The sequence below is a fragment of the Perognathus longimembris genome, chromosome 7, assembly GCF_023159225.1.
Source record: "Perognathus longimembris pacificus isolate PPM17 chromosome 7, ASM2315922v1, whole genome shotgun sequence".
In the NCBI taxonomy this organism is placed as follows: domain Eukaryota; kingdom Metazoa; phylum Chordata; class Mammalia; order Rodentia; family Heteromyidae; genus Perognathus; species Perognathus longimembris.
The window spans coordinates 13523335-13540711 of NC_063167.1; the positions used below are offsets into that span (position 1 = coordinate 13523335).

At 53.7% G+C, this 17377-nt stretch overlaps 1 protein-coding gene across 1 annotated transcript in view; it reads left to right on the forward strand.

Annotated features, from left to right (window-relative positions):
* Positions 1-5241, forward strand: part of Zbtb40 (zinc finger and BTB domain containing 40) — an 80358-nt gene extending 75117 nt beyond the window's left edge. Inside the window, exons 15-18 of the mRNA XM_048350454.1 lie at positions 797-959; positions 1573-1659; positions 3133-3359; positions 4901-5241. Of these exons, the coding sequence (XP_048206411.1) occupies positions 797-959; positions 1573-1659; positions 3133-3359; positions 4901-5095 (672 nt within the window). The 3' untranslated portion in view covers positions 5096-5241. The remainder of the gene's footprint in view (positions 1-796; positions 960-1572; positions 1660-3132; positions 3360-4900) is intronic.
* The last annotated feature ends 12136 nt before the right edge of the window (positions 5242-17377 follow it).

Genomic DNA, 17377 nt, shown 5'->3' on the forward strand with positions numbered 1-17377 from the left:
TGTACACACTGCCCTACTGTGTAACTGCACCCTCTTTGCACAACACCTTGTAAAAAAATTTATGTTCAATTAATAAAAAATAAATAAATTTTTTAAAAAAATGTGAGCTAAACACTACCCAGAATTACCTTGTTTAGCACAATTCTTGTTCCTTTGCTTGTTGAGCTCCCAGAAAATGGCTGTTTTCATACTCATGAAACCAAAAGGAATCACCTCTGTGAGAAACTAGTCACAAAGGAAAGAATGGCCCTTGGTGGTGTAAAATTGAGGCCTAGACACAGAGGCATAGCAGCAGACTTAAAAATGGAGGGCCGACTTCATGCCTGATTTCATGCTGTACAACAGCTCAGCACTGGGCATGATCTCTGGAAGACAGGAATTGTAGGTGTTCCCAGGGCTCTCTGGAGCCAGGGAAGAGAATACTTGCTCTATCCTTCTAACAGGGTGCCTCACCACACCTCTGGGCTCTGGGGTCTAGCCCAATGGGAAGAACAGACATGCCAGTCCAGAGGTCCCATTCCTTACTCACCCTGGCAAATCTGCTAACCCCCTGGGTGTCAGCTTCTGGCTTCCCTGGAAGTCCCTAGCACCTGCTCATGAGCATGCATGAGTGAGGGCTTAGGGAAGACTTGGCTGAGCCCTGCCTGAAGCAGCCTGTCAATGAATTCAGAGTTGCTTTTCATGTCAGCACTCAGCATGGTAGGTAAGAGTATAACTGCAGCTCTCATGAAGACCTTGTGAGCATTTCAGCTTGTTGGAACTTTCTAAGATCTAATATTTGTCCCATTCCTTGCAGCAATTGTCTGGTCTGTGGTACCACAACCGGACCCACCACCCGGACGTGTTTGCTGCTCAGAACCATCGCTCATCCAAGTTCTCTTCACTCCAGTGCAGCTCCTGTGACAAAACCTTCTCAAGCACAATGGAACACAAGGCACACATCAAAGCAGAGCATGCAGGTGCAGTTGGTAACCAGAGGGAGAGCTGGAGCTTGGAACAGTTCAGTGATGTAGCACCCAGCTACTGTTCTGGGATGCCAATATGTACTGCTTTGGTATGGTGGGCTGTGATGGCTTCCTCTGCTCTGCATAGTGTACCTGGAGGCTGTTGCTTATATAGCAGCAATTCTCAAACCTGGAAGCCTAGAACAGTATAAGCGCCTCGGAGCCAATCTTGGCACCTGGGAAGGCATTAGCTTTGTTGGCAGCTGGGCTGGGTGGAAATCCTGACTGTAGCACTTCTTACCAGCTGCATGACCTTGGCAGGTGACTTGTCTTTCTAAGTCTGCTTCCTTCTCTGGAGCCTGGGAGTTATTAACCCCTACCTCTTAGGCCCACTGGAGATGATCAGAGCCGTTCTCAGTTCAAGAGCAATTCCTTTGTATGCAAAGCGCCAGCCACATACGCTGTATTTTGTCATCTAGTTTTCACAGCTCTTTGGGTCCAGCAGGCACAGGTTTCTGGATGCTTGTGTGGAGTGAGAGTCCTCACCTCACCCCAGTACCCTTGCCCTCCAGCCTTAGAAGGACCATCTTTTATTCTTCCCACCACTTCTTGCCTCCATACTTTACAGATTTGAAGTTCCACGAGTGTGACCAGTGTAAGGAGCTCTTCCCCACACCAGCTCTGCTCCAGGTGCATGTCAAGTGCCAGCATTCAGGTCAGTGCTCTTCTGTATGTCCCAGGCCATGTCACTGATGGACTCTTACTCCCATTTCTTCCTTTGGAAGATGGGAGCAGCCGTGGCGCCAGCACCCCTTCATGTTAGCTATGATGGTGGTTGTTTTTTGCTGTATTTCATCCAATCTAGAGTGCCACTTACAAAACACACCATTTGTATGAATAATTAAGAAAGAAAAGTGTTGCCAATGAAACTGTGCTTTCTTTTTTTGGCCAGTCCTGGGCCTTGGTCTCAGGGCCTGAGCACTGTCCCTGGCCTCTTCTTGCTCAAGGCTAGCACTCTGCCACTTGAGCCACAGCGCCCCCTCTGGCCGTTTTCCATATATGTGGTGCTGGGGAATCGAACTGAGAGCTTCATGTGTAGGAGGCAAGCACTCTTGCCACTAGGCCATACTCCCAGCCCCTGAAACTGCTTTCTTCTTCTTCTTTTTTTTTTTTTTTGGTGCCAGTCCTGGGCCTTGGACTCAGGGCCTGAGCACTGTCCCTGGCTTCTTTTGCTCAAGGCTAGCACTCTACCTCTTGAGCCACAGCGCCACTTCTGGCCGTTTTCTATATATGTGGTGCTGGGGAATCGAACCCAGGGCTTCACGCATATGAGGCAAACACTGTTGCCACTAGGCCATATTCCCAGCCCCGAGAAACTGTGCTTTCTTATCACTTTGAATTTGTAGGTTTGTCTCACTGCAAGTTTAGTCTAAATTTGGTTTTTATCGTGTCTCTCTCTCTTTTGTAAATGGATTAGAGGGAGAATGCAGCCTCTCCGTCCCTTGCAGTCTTGACTGCCGGGAGTAAGTTTCCTCAATGTTTACTCAGAGTAACAGTGGAACACCAAGTGGAGGACTAGAAATCGTTCGCTTGCTTCTTGGATATAATGTAAAACTAGGCAGCCTTTGATTCCTAGTTTGGGAATGTAGTTAAGCCTTCTGCACTTGCCTCCTCCTTCCTGGTCTGCTCAGTCCCTGTGGGTTAAAGGCACATTCATCCTGTCTTAGGAATACTCTTCCAAACCACAGGCACACATCCTGCAGGCCTTCCTGTACACATGCGCACGGTTGTTGACAAGTGTGCCTGACAACTGCCTGTCCTACAGCAGTCAGAGGGCTGTACCTTTGAGTCCATTCAAGGCTCCTAAAATGTACTTCTTAAAGTGGATAAAGAGTTATTATATCACCAGTGTCACTGTCCACCACTGAAGGATGATAGACTTGAGCATATTCCGCCTAAGTCACATGCTGACAGAAATGCAGCTCCAGGGCTCTTTGCTCCCGGGACCCCTCCAGGGCTCTGCATCTAGTTCAGTATTTATCATTTTATAGGGAGACCCCTCTCCCCCAGTTACACCAGCTTAGTCACATGACAGCTAGCTTTGTCCCTCTGCCGTAGTCCTCATTGCTCTCTCCTTGGCTCTGGGTCACCTTCCACCCACAGCCATCTCCTCTGCCTCCTCCTCCAGGGTCACAGCCATTCAGGTGTTTGTACTGCACGGCCACATTTCGCTTCCCCGGAGCCTTGCAGCACCACGTCACCATGGAGCACTTTAAGCAGTCAGAGAGCACATTTCCCTGCGAGCTCTGTGGTGAGCTCTTTACTTCCCAGGCTCAGCTTGACAGCCATGTGGAGTCTGAGCACCCAAAGGTGATGGGCATGGAGGCCCAGGCAGCTGCCTCACAGATGGTACAGGTGAGTCTGTGGCTTTTGGATACAGAGTGCAAATGCAGGGTTCCTAGGGCATTGCTGGAGGCCCATCTGTCTCAATACCCAGTCTTACTCTGTGGGGCTCTTAAAGGCCTCTTAATGAGCCATTGACAGAGCCTAGATCTCTGACCAAACAAACCAGAAAAATGGAGTCTTTTGTGGCCACTAGAACCTAAACCAAGAAATTCCAGAAGGGGAGTGGCCGTGGTTTCTCCCCTGATTGCCACGTGTCCCCCTTCTGCAAAAGGCTGTGTGGAAAGTCATGGCAAACCTTGGGGAAGGTTTGCTGAGCTCTGTTGCTCAGGACCCCAGCAGGGGAAGCCTGTGGCTCCTGTAAACCACTCACCTGATAGAAAAAAGCCCACCTCTTTCTGATAGTTCAAGGCTATCCCACCACTTTGTTTCCTTGGTCCTCTCTTCTCCCTCCTTCTTCAGAGATGGAAAAAAAAGTGAACTGTGCTGCCTGTCAGCGACCTGTGGAGAGGCTGAAGGTGGGGGCTTTCTCTGCTGATGAGTCAACTGAGCATGTTCTGTGGCCTCTGGGAAACAGGGCAAGGCAGGCAGATGGGACTCTGGCATCAGCCAGAGGCACTCTGCTGTCACTGTTTTTAGAAATTAGGGCTCCTTGTTAACAGCTGGCCTTGGTAGGGACAAGGCAACTTCACTCCTGAGAGACAGCAGTTTGGAAACCCCTGTGCTGGACCACAGTTGACTGATCTCACTCCAGGGCTTTGCTGAGTGCAGCCTCCTCCCTGTGCTTGCCCTCCCCTCATACATGGCCCACTAGCCAGGTGGCTGTGCCCTCTGGGGCACACTGGGTTTAGTGTCCCAGGTATCACCTGTCCTAGGGTCCACAGGTGAGAAGTATCTATGGGAACAGGATAGGCTCTCTTGGAGCTGGAAGACCATCTCTCACAGACTGTACATCTGGGAGAAGTATTTGAGGCCTGCGGAGCTGATGGGGCACATCCCTGCTCCTCTAGCTGCTGATTGAGCACATGCAGTGGTAGGAGCCACAGTCTGCTCACCTTTCCCCTTCTGAGCCCCAATGCAGCTTTTGACAAGGCTCTCAGTTCCCGGCTCCCCATCTCCCAGCATCTGGGCAGGCCTAGGCATCTGCTACGTCACTTCCAGTTCTGTGTTTTAGGCTGAGACCCATCGCCTCTGGTGGCATTCTTCTCACATGACACTCGGCTCTTCAGTGTCATCATAGAGACAGGAAAACCCAGTGCGAGGCGCTGAGCCTGCGTTCACTGGTGTGTAATCACAGAGTCCGTGTGCCCTGAGATGGCACACTGAGCAAAATTATAGCAATTCAGCACACAGAGTTATTTAAATTGTTCGCCTGCCTTCTCTTTTGCATCACTGGTGTGTTAGATTTGCCTCTTCCCATTAGGCACAAGTAATTGCTCTCCTCAGGTGAGAACATAAATATCATCATTACAGCATGAGACAGAAGCCATGTAAATTCTGGGGAGCCCACCATCGACACTGCCCAGAGCAGCCTCCTGGTCTTTCCCTTTCAGGTGATCCAGGCTCCAGAGCCGGCGGCCCCCACTGAGCAGGTGATCACTTTGGAGGAGACCCAGCTTGCTGGCTCACAGGTGTTTGTGACATTGCCCAATTCACAGACCTCTCAAGCCAGCTCTGAGCTTGTGGCGGTGACTGTGGAGGATTTGCTGGATGGCACTGTCACTCTGATCTGTGGTGAGGCCAAGTGAACGGTGGCTTACTGGTGGAGGGCACCTGCATTGCACCAGAGAGAAAGCTCGGCTTAGTATCAACTCCGGCAGTCTCACTTGGAAACAGGGTGGCCTCATTCACGTAGAACCCCCAGTGTCTGAGCCATGGACACCGGTACCACTGTCCCCAGAGGCTTGCTCAGACCTGAGACTGCCCCACTCCAGAGAAGTCGGGCTTCTGAAAGAACAGTGGGATTCGAGTGGGACAGGGGTTGCAATGTGCCTGCAGCCTTTATAAAGCTGGCCGAAAGCTGGGAGCCTGAGCCCATAGAGTGGGGCCGCAAATGCTGCCAGTGCCTCTGGCCAATGGAGAAGGAAGCACCAGCAGAGCCTCCAGGGAGCCCAGCCCTGAGCAGTTACCTTTCACTTCTTGCATCTTCTCTGCACTCAGAGCTTCCTGCACCCAGGGGCCATGCCCAGCTCTGTTGATGTGGCCATGTTCACACTACAGGAAGCCCTCGTGCTGGTCACACCTGGCCAGGAGAGTCGTCCCCTCCCAAAACAAAGCCTGTGGAGTATTTGTGCCAGAAGGAAGTGTTTGGCTTGAGGCCATCCAGCTGCAAAGATGACTACCCTCCTGGGGTAGTCTTCATGGTGCTCCTTTCTCAAAAGTTCTTCCATGTTACCCTCATCCCTCCCTCTTATCAAAGGCTGAAACTCCCCCCACCTGGAGGCCTCTTGCCAGCCTCCTGTGGAGCATGTGGCGTCACTAGTGAGGCAGCCCAGGCCAGCAGTCCTGTCTGCTGTGTGTGAGGAGCAAGCACAGGGCCTCCCTCCGCAATCCCAGGCCATGTGTGTTTCGCAGGTCTTTGATCCTCTCAAGTCTGGATTTCACAAAGTTTTTTATCTTTAGTTCTTAGAACATAATCTGGTAATTAATGGCTTGTGGAATCCATTATGAAGTGAAATTAGATGGATGTCGGGTCCTGCCATTAGAGAGAATAAGTAGCACTTCTGTGTTCTGGATGCCCCGAGGTTGAGATATGCCAGTGCAGTGTTTACACCAGGCAGCTCACCGCCACCACATGAGGCTCACCCCTCGGCCAATTGGGTCACGCACCTCACGTCACTCGCTAACAGAGAAGCCCACCATTTCTTTTCAAGTACATCTCACTTGGCCATGTAGAGGAAAGGGTTGAGTTTTAGCTGTTGCCGCTACCCAGGCAGGTAACACAGCTAGAAAGAAGGGCAGAAGGCCGAACCCTAACACTGCTCAGTCTGTTTGAAGGCTGTCCATTGGCATTGGCTTGTGCAGGCAGCCCTGGTAACGGTTTCCACAGCTGGATTCCAGCTCTGACCAGTTTTCCATCAGCTGCCCCAACCCCTGGCCCTGTTCTCATTTGGATGGGCAAATTGCTTAAGCAAAGGTCTTCCTATTGTGTTTTAGGGGTAGTTTTTGTTTTGAGATGGGTATTGCTGTGTTTCCCAGGCTGGCCTCAAACTCATCCTGCATGCTGGGGCTACAGGAGTGTGCACCACCACACCCTGCCAGTCTTCCTATTCTGAAGCAAATGAAGCTTTTAAAAGCAAGTTAGTTTCAGAAGCTAAGCAGTGACCAGAAGATGGTGCTCACACATTAAGACTGCCTCCCTAGGAAGCCTGCGCCGCTCCTGCCACAGCCGGCCCTGCTTGAGGTTGTTGCCTTGTGGCCGGCAGCGCAGGGCAGATCTTGGCTTGAAGGTGATTGAAAAGCACTTGCTGCTGAGGCCAGCTGGCAAGAATGGTACCTCATACCCATGGGATGGGGTTGGGAAAGAAAACATGTTGAGGTTCTATAGTGGAAGTGATTTTTGAGAGCTGAGTGTTAAACCCAGTTGTCAGCACTGAGGAACCCCCATCACGGGTTTTGATGGAGGGAGACTCAGATGATGGTCAGATGAAACGCTGTGTGCCATGGCAGTGAAGCTAGCCTTGTTTCCAGGCCTGGCAGATAGTCCTCCTGAGCTCCCTCGGCCTGAGGCACAAACCTGGGACTGTTCTTAGCAGCAGTGGAGGAAGGGCCTGAGCTAAATCGAGTTGCCTCTTAACCAGCAGCACGTGGTTAGTGCTCAGGCCACATTGCTTCCTTTGCCTATGGCAGTGTTGCATTTGCCTCTGGCCCTGGAATACTGTGTGTGTGGTACCCGGCTGAGCCCCAGGACAGTCACTGGCTGGAGGAGCCTGGGCTTCCTTGGAACATGTGGATTTGTTCAACCATGCAGCTTCTGTTCCTAGAGCTCATGCTCTAGCCCCAGTTCGTGAAGGGGGAAGGCAAAGTCCAAGCTGCAGTCTTGCCTCTGGGGCTGACAGGGTTAGTTGTGGAGTGTGACTTATCCACCACAGATAAATGGAAAGCACATCAATGATGGAGAAGCAGATGAGACTTACTGTCCCAATACATTGAGCAGAACCTGGTCTGGACGGGGCACAAGGCAGCAAAGACAGCATTCGTTTTTGTTAGTTTTCCAAAGCCCAGCAAGTACCAGCCCTGCAGCATGAATGCTAGGCCTGGAGTTGAGGCACCTGGGCGGGAGCCTGGCTGACCACTGTCCACAAGACCCTGCTGCCTCATCCCTCAGTCAAGATCTGCAGTGCTCCAGGCTGAGAGCTAAATAGGGATGGCACCAGGGCTCATGAACTTCCAGAATAGTGAACAAGGGGCCATAAGTAGTGCCTCTCACCCCAGGGGTTGCAGAGGTACTGAGGTGGGGGGCGGGGTGCCTTTAACTCCCCAGTGCCTAAGAACCCACATGGACTAAAGGATGGAGGAAACTGCCGACCTGGTGTACAGCACACAGGTGTGCTTCTGTTAAACCAGGGCTAAAAAGCTGGCCCAAGACGGACATGACACTGAGTGCTTGGTCCCAGAGGCTGCTGGGAGCAGTGGGAGGAAAGCGCACTGTTTCCTGCTCTGGAGACCAAGAGCTCAGAAGCACAGCTGGAACAGAAACTTGCTACTCATGATCTTGGCCAGTAAGGAGGAGAGAAAGGGTCCATTCTTTTGGAACTACATTGTTGAGAAAGCCCTTCCCTAGGTCAGTTTAGGTTGTCTCCCAATTGTGGAAATGATCACAGTTTCTCTCAAGGAAGCTAGTCACACCTGTCTCCACCCAGGACTGGCAAAGCCAGCCCTGCATGACATTGTATAAATTAGATTACAGACTGTTACCCATGTTCAGTATACATTTGTAAGTAAATAAAATATGTACTTTGAAAAAGTGGTGCTTCATGAGTTTCAGCTGGGCTGTGGGGTTGTAGGCCCATGTTTTCTTGGGCAGAATGGCACAGGCCCAGGAGGCCTGGCTTCTTGGGGTTACTGTGGAGGAGGCCATGCTCTCTGCCTGGGAGCACTGTCATGGGGAGTCTTTCTCCAGAGGAGCAAGTGTGGGCTGCATTTCAGAGCACAGACTGCAGGGCCCGTCTGGACATGTCCTGCGGTACCACAGCGCCACTGTCACTGAGTGACCTTGGGCCAGTGATTACTCAGCTGCCTGCTCCCAGCTCCCGTTATAAAACAGGGGAAATGATTGCATTTGCCCCATGGAATTACAGGACGAATTAGAAGCCTGGATTTAGTTCCTTTCCCCACCTTTGTCTCCTCTTCCCCACCACGTTTCATTTATCTCTTGAATCTCAGCTGCCCCCAAAGCACCAAGCACTGAGCAGATAAGTGTAAAGTAAGCAGAAACCTTTCCCAGCGAGCAGCTGAAAATGTCACGTTGCTGGCAGCCAACGAGGAAATGAGCAGAAGGCCTGCAGTCAGGAGCATGGCGCCTGCAGGAGGGATTGCCGGGGACCCAGAGTGCTGCCCTGAGGCCCTGGGGCTCTGCTCATCCTGGGGCAGCCCTGGAGCAGCCCCCAGAATGCCCCTGCCTCCGTGGCGGCTTTGCAGAGGCTGTGGCCATCCAAAGGAGTGGGCAATGTTCTTGACAGCGTCCCGGCTTTTGCAAGGGGTAAATGTAGTATACGGTTGAGCACCAGCCTGGAGGGTGAGTGTTGTGTGTGCTGCTGTGGGCTGGGGAGAAATGGGCCCTGTGGTCCCTGATGAGCGGGGCAGCTGGCTGGGAGAGTCAGAGCAGCACAGCAAGCAGAAAGGGATGGACGTGGGAGTCCCGCTCCCTTCCTGCTATACCAGCGACCTTAGAGGAGACCTAGCAATGTGAAGAATAGGTTATTAACCTTGTTAAATGCCCGATCACATAAGTGATGGCTGCTCATGTTTAGGTTTCTTGTAAAGGGCCTGGGAAAGAATCTGGGCAAGGAAGGGCTGGCAGGAACAACACCACACTTTCTCTTACACTGAAGTAAACCTGGGGCCTTTCCCTGCCTCCCCCTGCCAAGCACAAAGTGTCCTTGGTTGAAACGGGCTCTCGAGCCCTTCAGTCCCACAGGTGAAGGGCAACACCTGAGTGAAAGGCACAGGCCTCTGGGTATCAGTGGGGGCACATCCAGTGAGAGAAAGCGGGGAGGCTTCCCACCTGCTCTCCTTCCTCCTGAGTTAGTCTTGCCCTCCATGAGTTATGGTCAGGGATGTATTTAAGTGGAGGGAAAAGTAGCTGATGGCTCTGGGGTCTGGAACTTCCTTGGTAACTGCCCCAGGGCTGAGTGGCACCAAGGCCACCGACAGACTCCCTTTCTCTACCTGTCCTGTCACTCCTGGCTACCACAACGGAGTCCACATCCACAGAGACATTAGTAGACTCAGCCCTGTCCAGTGGCTCAGTGGGCACCTAGTAATATTTGTCTGCTGCTACAGAGGGGAAGCCTCGGTGGTGAGGGGGCTGAGCTGCAGCCCATGTTTTCCTGCGGTTTCACACACTCATCCCTCCTCCCCATCCACTGAATGGCTTTGCCTTGCAGGGCTGAGTCAGCCCTCAGCCTGGGGTCCCAGGACAGCCACAGCTTGACTCTGTCTCCCACCTCGCAGCTGACGGCCTGGGAGGCAGCAGTGCAGCCACCATTCTTCCTACACGGCTTGCTTGGATTCTCAGTGCCTTGAGGACAGGACCCCATGTCCCGCTTGGTTTCCCCAGAAGTTAGGGACACTATGTTGGGCAGAGAGGGACGAGCAGTTGGAGCCATCTTTGTCCATTAGGGGAGACTCAGTTCCACATGTCCCCTCACTCCTTGTGGCTGGTCTGTCAACATCCTCTGCCCTGTGAGAGCAGCCGCTGGTGCTCCCCAGCCCTCCCCTCACACACCATTCCTGCTGCTCTTCTCCCACTGGTCCCTGGTGCGGGCCAGAGACAGCTGATCAAACACCTCTGGACAAGGTTCCTGCCACAGGAGAAGGGCAGTATGGAGCCCCACAAGGCCAAGCAGCTTGGCATTCCATCAAAGGTAGAAGGCCGCGCCCAGCACGGGGGCAGAGTGAAGCAGGCTTTCCAGAGGACCAGAGCTGGAGCCCAGGGGAAACGGCTGGGGGCGGGAGAGCTGCGTTCGCCCTGGTGAAGATTGTCCAGGAAGGCGTGGGCGGGCTGAAGTGTGGGATTCTTAGACTCCCAGGGTGATGGGGTCCCCCAGCAACAGCAAAGAATCCATCCCTGATCATGCAGATGTCACAGGCAATGGGAAATGTTTCTCTTATTTTTTTCCCCACTTCTCCCTACTTTTATCCTGTTACACTAGGATAAACCCTTGCGCATGCACATGTGTGCACATGTGTGCACATGTGAGCAGGTCTATTAGCCCCAAAAGTGTGTGCTTAGCCCCTGCCACACCCGGTAGGCACTGGATGGTACATGGCTCTCGAATGGGTCTTAATCACAGTTAGTGAGACAAGGAACTATGTATGAGAACCAAGGTCAGTGTGGCGGTGCAGATGTTAGACTCCCTGGGCCACCAGTGAAGCAGCAATGTCACCTGTGAGGGCCCAGCTGGGGCGCAAACTGGCTCTGCCCAGCGCTTGCTCTAAACAAGTTCTAGGAAGCATCTCTTGCTTAACCCTAATCAGCCAGGAAACGTTGCTTCTCTGGGTTACACCCAGACTGCCACAGTGGCTCCAGGCCACCTTCCCGCCTGCTCACTCTCCTTTCCCTCCCTTCTGCCTGAGCCAGCAAGACCGCACCCTGCTCTCACAGGCTGCAAAGGTGTCACCTCCTGGCCTGGCTTCGGGGATAGCGGCTGGACGTCTGTCCCTCACCATGTCACCAGTCCTCAGGTGACACCTGTCGGCTAGTCAGGGTTCCCCTGGGATACAGGACAGTCACAGGTCCTGCCAGTACTCCATGTGTGCAGCTGAGCCTGGCACAGCGCCTCGCCCATAGTCCAGAGGGCTTCCCCAGCCCAGCAGCCCCAGGGGCCAATGTGGCTTCTCTGACGCCCCCATTCCTCCTCATTCTGTGCTCCTAAAGGGAAAAAAACGCTTTTCCAGATCAGCAACCATTTCACTGGCATGTCAGGTGAGAAGAGTGTCCACGGGCGGGTGAGAGCCAGCTGTGGTTATTCCCAGCTGGGTCCCAGCCCCTGCTGGGCCCCTTATTAAATGTCTCTGGCTAAGTTAACGCATCCTTATCTCAATGACTTTCTTTGAAGTGGATGTGATGGCACCAGGGGCCCCAAAGCTCCAGACACTATGGGGTACTTCCAGCCTCAGGCGAGGTGGGCGTCCTTGGGGGAGAAAATAGAAAAGATGGCAGGGTGGACCATGAGTGTGTGGAGGGCAAGGCCTGGTCCCAGCCATCTGTCTGGCCTCACCTTCCTGCCATGTAAGGACTGGTGCTAGGAGACATTCGGCATGGAGGGGCAGCAGGAGCAGAGGTGCTCACTTAGGGTGGGTGTGTCAGGAGTCCCATCATGCCTCTCTCCAGCCCTGCACTGCCCTGTTAACTCATCTCCCTCTTGGGCCTTCTAATCACAGGAGCATTTGCCTTTTGCAGCAAAGAGATTCCAACAAGGTAAGAGCCCAGCCTCGCGGTTCCCCATCTGGTGAGATGTGAACTGAGATCCCACTCCCCTGACCCCAGACATGGGCTACTGCCACCTCGCCATGCCACCCCTCGTGTTATCTTGGTCCCCATAGTTCAGAGAGGTCATTTACTTGCCGATTCTGGCAGGGGTGGCTTATTTTGCCAAGGAAGAAGGTGGGGGTTCAGGAACGTTCATCACACAGTCAACAGCAGGGCCCAGCATTATGTCTACTCTGCAAGCCAGAGCACATCTTAGACCAGACTAGGGAGGGACCGCAGTGCGGCCAGCATTCAATTGATGGAGGGTCCTGCTAGCCGCGGGGCACCATGGGAGCTGCCGTTCACTTCTTCCTGCTGTCCCCAGCACAGACCCATGTCCACATTGGTGAGGCCACATTAGTGGTATCCAGTTGGACCGTGGTGATGGAAATGACCTGCTGTCTGCCTAGTTGCCGAGCCCTTACAACATGGCTGATAAGACGGAGGAATGGAAGTTTTCATTTTTCACATCAGTGGTCACAAGTGACTGCCACAGAACTAGATGAAAGCTTGGTTCTTGTGGGCCACCCAGGCCTTCAGATCCCATGGCCTGTGACATTTCTAGGGCCCAGGGTTGGGAGAAGGAGCCCTTCAGTGGAGCAGGCACGGGCTGAGAGGTTCAGATTTTGTGCCATCCTATTTATTCATTTATTCATTCATTTATTTATTTATTCATTCATTCATTCATTCATTTATTGCTAGTCCTGGGCCTTGAACTCAGGGCCTGAGCACTGTCCCTGGCTTCTTTTTGCTCAAGGCTAGCACTCGGCCACTTGAGCCACAGCACCACTTCTGGCCGTTTTCTACATATGTGGTACTGAGGAATCCAACCTAGGGCCTCATGTATACGAGGCAAGCACTCTTGCCACTAGGCCATATTCCCAGCCCTGTGCCATTCCTTAAAGGTTTGTTAGAGGAACAAAGGGACCATTAGAAAGGTTGGGAAACTCTGGCTAGGGAGGATGGCAAACCCCTTGCCCTGCCCCCACAAAACAAAGTTGGGAATCTTGTTCAGAGACCCCAGCTTTTGCTGGAGGGGTCTCACTGGCCAAAATACCAGATGCCCTATACTTGCTCCTGTTTCTCACAAGGCCAAGACCAGGGCTAAAAGAAAGCTAGAAGGTTCCACAGAGGCAGCCAGGAGGCCCTCTCCCTCCTGTGTGCCTGTGGTTTTCTGGTGGCTACCTGGCAGAGTTCCTGCCTCAGGTGAACACACTTTTTAAAGCGTAATTTTATTCTGAGATGAGGTCCCTCTGCATCACCCAGACTGGGCCCCAGACTCCTGGGCTCGTTATGCCCCTGCCTTACCTTCTGAGCTGCTGGAATGACATGCTCACACTCACTATATTACTTGGGCAGGTACTTGGATTTGAACTCAGGCCTTGCTAGACAGGCACTCTACCATCTGCGCTATGCCTTCAGCCCCAATATCAAAATCGTAAATGTGATTTTCACTTATAATAGAAATCAGGGGAAAACTGAATTCCTTGTCACTGGTGAGCTCAGCTGCCACGGACAGCTCTTCAGCCCCACCCACACCCACGAGTGGACAGGATAACTTTGAAGAGTCCTTCAGCGCTCTGTGGCGCCTTGTGTTACACAGGTGCTGGAGAAATTGGGACCGGACAGTGCCATCTTCATGTCAAGTGACTGGTCTGGGCCGTCTTTCGCCATCCATAGCGAGGTCACCATAGCGAGGTATGGTGAGGCCTGCGGGAGACCTTGCAGGAAAGAGTCCTGCCGGGCTTAGCTCTACTCACTCCATCTGCGTGGAGGGTCTAGGCTTGTCCGCCTCTCCCATGTGGTCATCTCTCGCTCTCTCGCGTCCCCTGGCCAGAAAGGATTAATCGCAGGAGCAGAAACCCCAGGTAGCCTCGGTCAGCGTGTGGTCGCAGAACCCCCCCCCCCCCCGCCATGTGCTTCAACCAAGGAAGACACGGAAGCGTGGGAGTCCCGGAGAAGGCCTCAGGGGCGTTCTGGTTTAATAAAGGGAGGGGCCAACAATTTATACCCCCAGAGGTGCGCACAGGAGAGGGGCTACTGGGTTTTAACGATTGGCTTGATGGACTGTCCATCAGGTGATGTCACGGAACTTCCTCTATGGGCGGAGACCACAGCCCCCCAAGGACTGGGTTTCTGGGGTCCCTGCCATTACACACGTGGCCAAGCCGAGAGGCGGGGGCTGCTTTGCTTCTCTTCCAGTTGAAGCTGGAAGGTGGGGGGACGGGCTAAGTGGGCCGTCCCCTCTTAAAGGCACAGCTGTCCCCAACAGAGTCCAGCTCAGTGCTTTCCCATGGTGCTCACACAGCGAAGGCCCCAATGTGTTGTGTGCCCCGTGCACGGTGCTCGGTCCACTGGGGAGATGGTAAAGGAACTCCTTTTGCGGTTGTAGGGAGATAGGTCTTCCTTGGGCCGAGTGGCTGGCACAGCTCTGGAGAAGGCCTCAGTGGCAGCCGCCTGTTCCTCTGGACACGGGCCCTGGGGACTGCGCTGCTGGCTCGGCCGGGAGGACTTGGCATGGACTGGTTGCCCAGCATGTAGGAGAAGGAACCTCGCCAAGCCGGGGAGGGCCTGGTCTGGGAGAGGGGCGTGATGACGGTGGTTCAGGTGCCCAAGGCTCTGCTTCCCAGCTGGGACTCTGGTGTCCACGTGCTGGCTGTCTTTGAGCCCTGGCCTGAGGGCCAAGTGTCTTTCTTGCTGCCGCATCCCCACGCTCTCTTCAGTACTCCTCGAGGTGCAGGCAGAGGGGCCCGGCAATGAGTGGCTTCCTGCAGCGAGGCTGGCTGCTGCAGGATGAGGCCGTGCTTTCTAGTCTGGGCTCGGGCATCCCTCTGGGAGCTCCCGGGCTCCCGCCAGAGCTGTGGCCTCAGTGCCACAGGAGAAGATGGCACCCATGCTCCCGAGCGCCATCTGCCAGCCAGACGCCATTACACCTCCCCAAACCTGCCATATCCAGATGTAGCCACGTGTGCCCATGTTCGGGGCCTTCCTTGTTTGGTTTTACCTTGTGTGGGTGGTTAACTATACAAAGCACCATTAAATATACAAAGCTGTTTTGATTTTTTTAAAGGGCGAAGTTCAGCAGCATTAAGCATACTCAGGTTGTGGTCCAGCTGTCCTCACTGTTCAGCTCTCAAGCCCTTTCGCCATCCCGTCCGTTCTCACCCCTGAGAGAGGCCTCCGCTCTGTCCGCACTCGTCCCTGCCCACCCCACGTGCCCAGCCCTGCAGCCGCACTCCGCCTTGTTGGTGACGCTGACTCATGAGGAGTCGTGCCATGTGTCTCGTGGCATCTGTGTTCATGTCTTACTGAGGCGGCAGAGCCCTGTGACAAGGGCTGAGGCCAGAGGTGTGGCTGAGCAGCAGAAGGCTGGCCTGGCACACTTGAGGCCCTGGCTCCCATTCCTAGTGCGGGTGGGGGACAAAGCCTGAAGCAGCACCACCCACCACACCATACTTGCACATCCCTTAGCCAGAATCCCGCCGTGCTGCATGGATCTGTGGAGCACACGCTACGGCTAGACAATGTTCTGGGCACTGGAGAGGCCACAGGGAGCAGAACGGATGACTGTCTGCCCTCACAGAGCTCAGGTGCAAGTAGGAGAGGCAGACCTAAGTACCTAGGGTCCTAGGGTGGGGATTAAATGTGAGGAGGGGCAGGCAGGAAGTGCTGGCTGATGTTGCCACTTTACAAGGTGTCTCAGGCTGGTTTTCGTGGCTCTGAAGGAATTCCTAAGGCTGCATGGTTTATAAGGAAACAAGATTAACACCTAGTTTTCAAGAGGCCCCATCTGTGCGGCCTCTAGGGAGGCGCCTGGGGCTGCATCACAATGTATTGAATAAGCAGAAAGGGGGCCTGCCACATGCCACATGCCACATGCAGAAGAGTGAGGTGCATGCAGTGGGCTCACCTGGTAACAACCAGCTCTCTCAAGAACACCCTCCCTAAGACCAGCATCAAACCCTTCCAAGAGTGGCGCCGTGACCCGGTCCCCTTCCTTTAGGCCCTGCCTCATAGGATATACCACCTCAACCCTGCCACATGGGACAGTGTCCAGCACATGTCCTTTGGGAGAGGTTCAAACCTTACCCAAACCATAGCAGATGTACAGCCAGGAAGGTCCTCACTAGAAAAGACCCTGATCACTTTGAGGAGAAGGCATGCAAATGACACAGAATGTTCCTGGTAGACGGAACGGCCAGTGCAAGGGCCCGGAGGCAGGAACGTGGGTGGCCTTTCTGAGGAATCCAGAAGAGGCCATTGTGGCTAGAACAGGGTGAGCAGCAGAGAGAACTCATAGGAGATGAAGCTGGCGAATCAGTCGGGGCCTGGTTATGAAGGTCCTTCTGGATCGTTTCATGGATGTGGCCAGTTGTAGGGTGCTAAGCGGAAGTGCTGCTTGGCTGCTATGCAGGAAGCAAATAGAAGGGAAAGCGCTGGGGTTGGGGAATTACTTAAGGGGCTACTGCGCTATCTCATGGCAGCAGAGTTTCATAAAAATGAAAATGAAGCTTCTAGCAAAAGAAATTTGAGTGACTCATTTGTTGGTACCAAGCGAAGAAGATGATGGGGGCTTAGACCCGGTGCTGTTGAGTGGCCGAGTTAGAGCCAACAGGATTTGCTGGTGGATTGGACAGGGGATTTGAGAGACCAGACAGGATTCAAGAAGAACTCTCCAGGGCTTAGGCCCCACAGTGGGGACAGGCTGGAGAAGGCAGGTTTCAGGGGGAGATAAGGGGTGCACTGGGCTGGGGGAGTTTGGGATGCCTGTCCACCAGCCTGGCCAGTGTGCCTGAGGCCCATGGCCACCTGGCATCACGGATCTTCCCCAGTGACGCGGCCCAGACTCACCCATCCGTCCCCCCCATCCACCCCACCCGCCAGCACGCCTCATCTGCATCACACATCTGCCAGCCAATGGGATTCAGGCATGCGCAGGGCCGACCCCTTCCCTCAGAGGCAACGCTCTTGTCACAGATTCACTACCCGCCTCCTCCACATCTCCCTTGGCTCCGGTTTCTCCGTTGGAAAAAACTACCCTAAACCAGACAAAGTGAATGGACTCAGGCCTCCCTCAACTTCCTGAGGGCCCCTGGCCCTCTGAGCTGGGGGTGCAGGCCTCTGTGTCCACTCCCCACTTGACCAGCAAAGGTGCCCTGACACCAGCTGTGCTGAGAAGTGACGGACAGGTAGGTGAGAGCTGAGGATTGAGATTGGAAGCCAGCACAGGCAGGAATATCTGTGAGACTTTTTTTTTTTTATCATTCCCGGGGCTTGAACTCAGGGCCTGGGTGCTGTCCCTGAGCTTTCTCACTCAAGGCTAGTGCTCTACCAC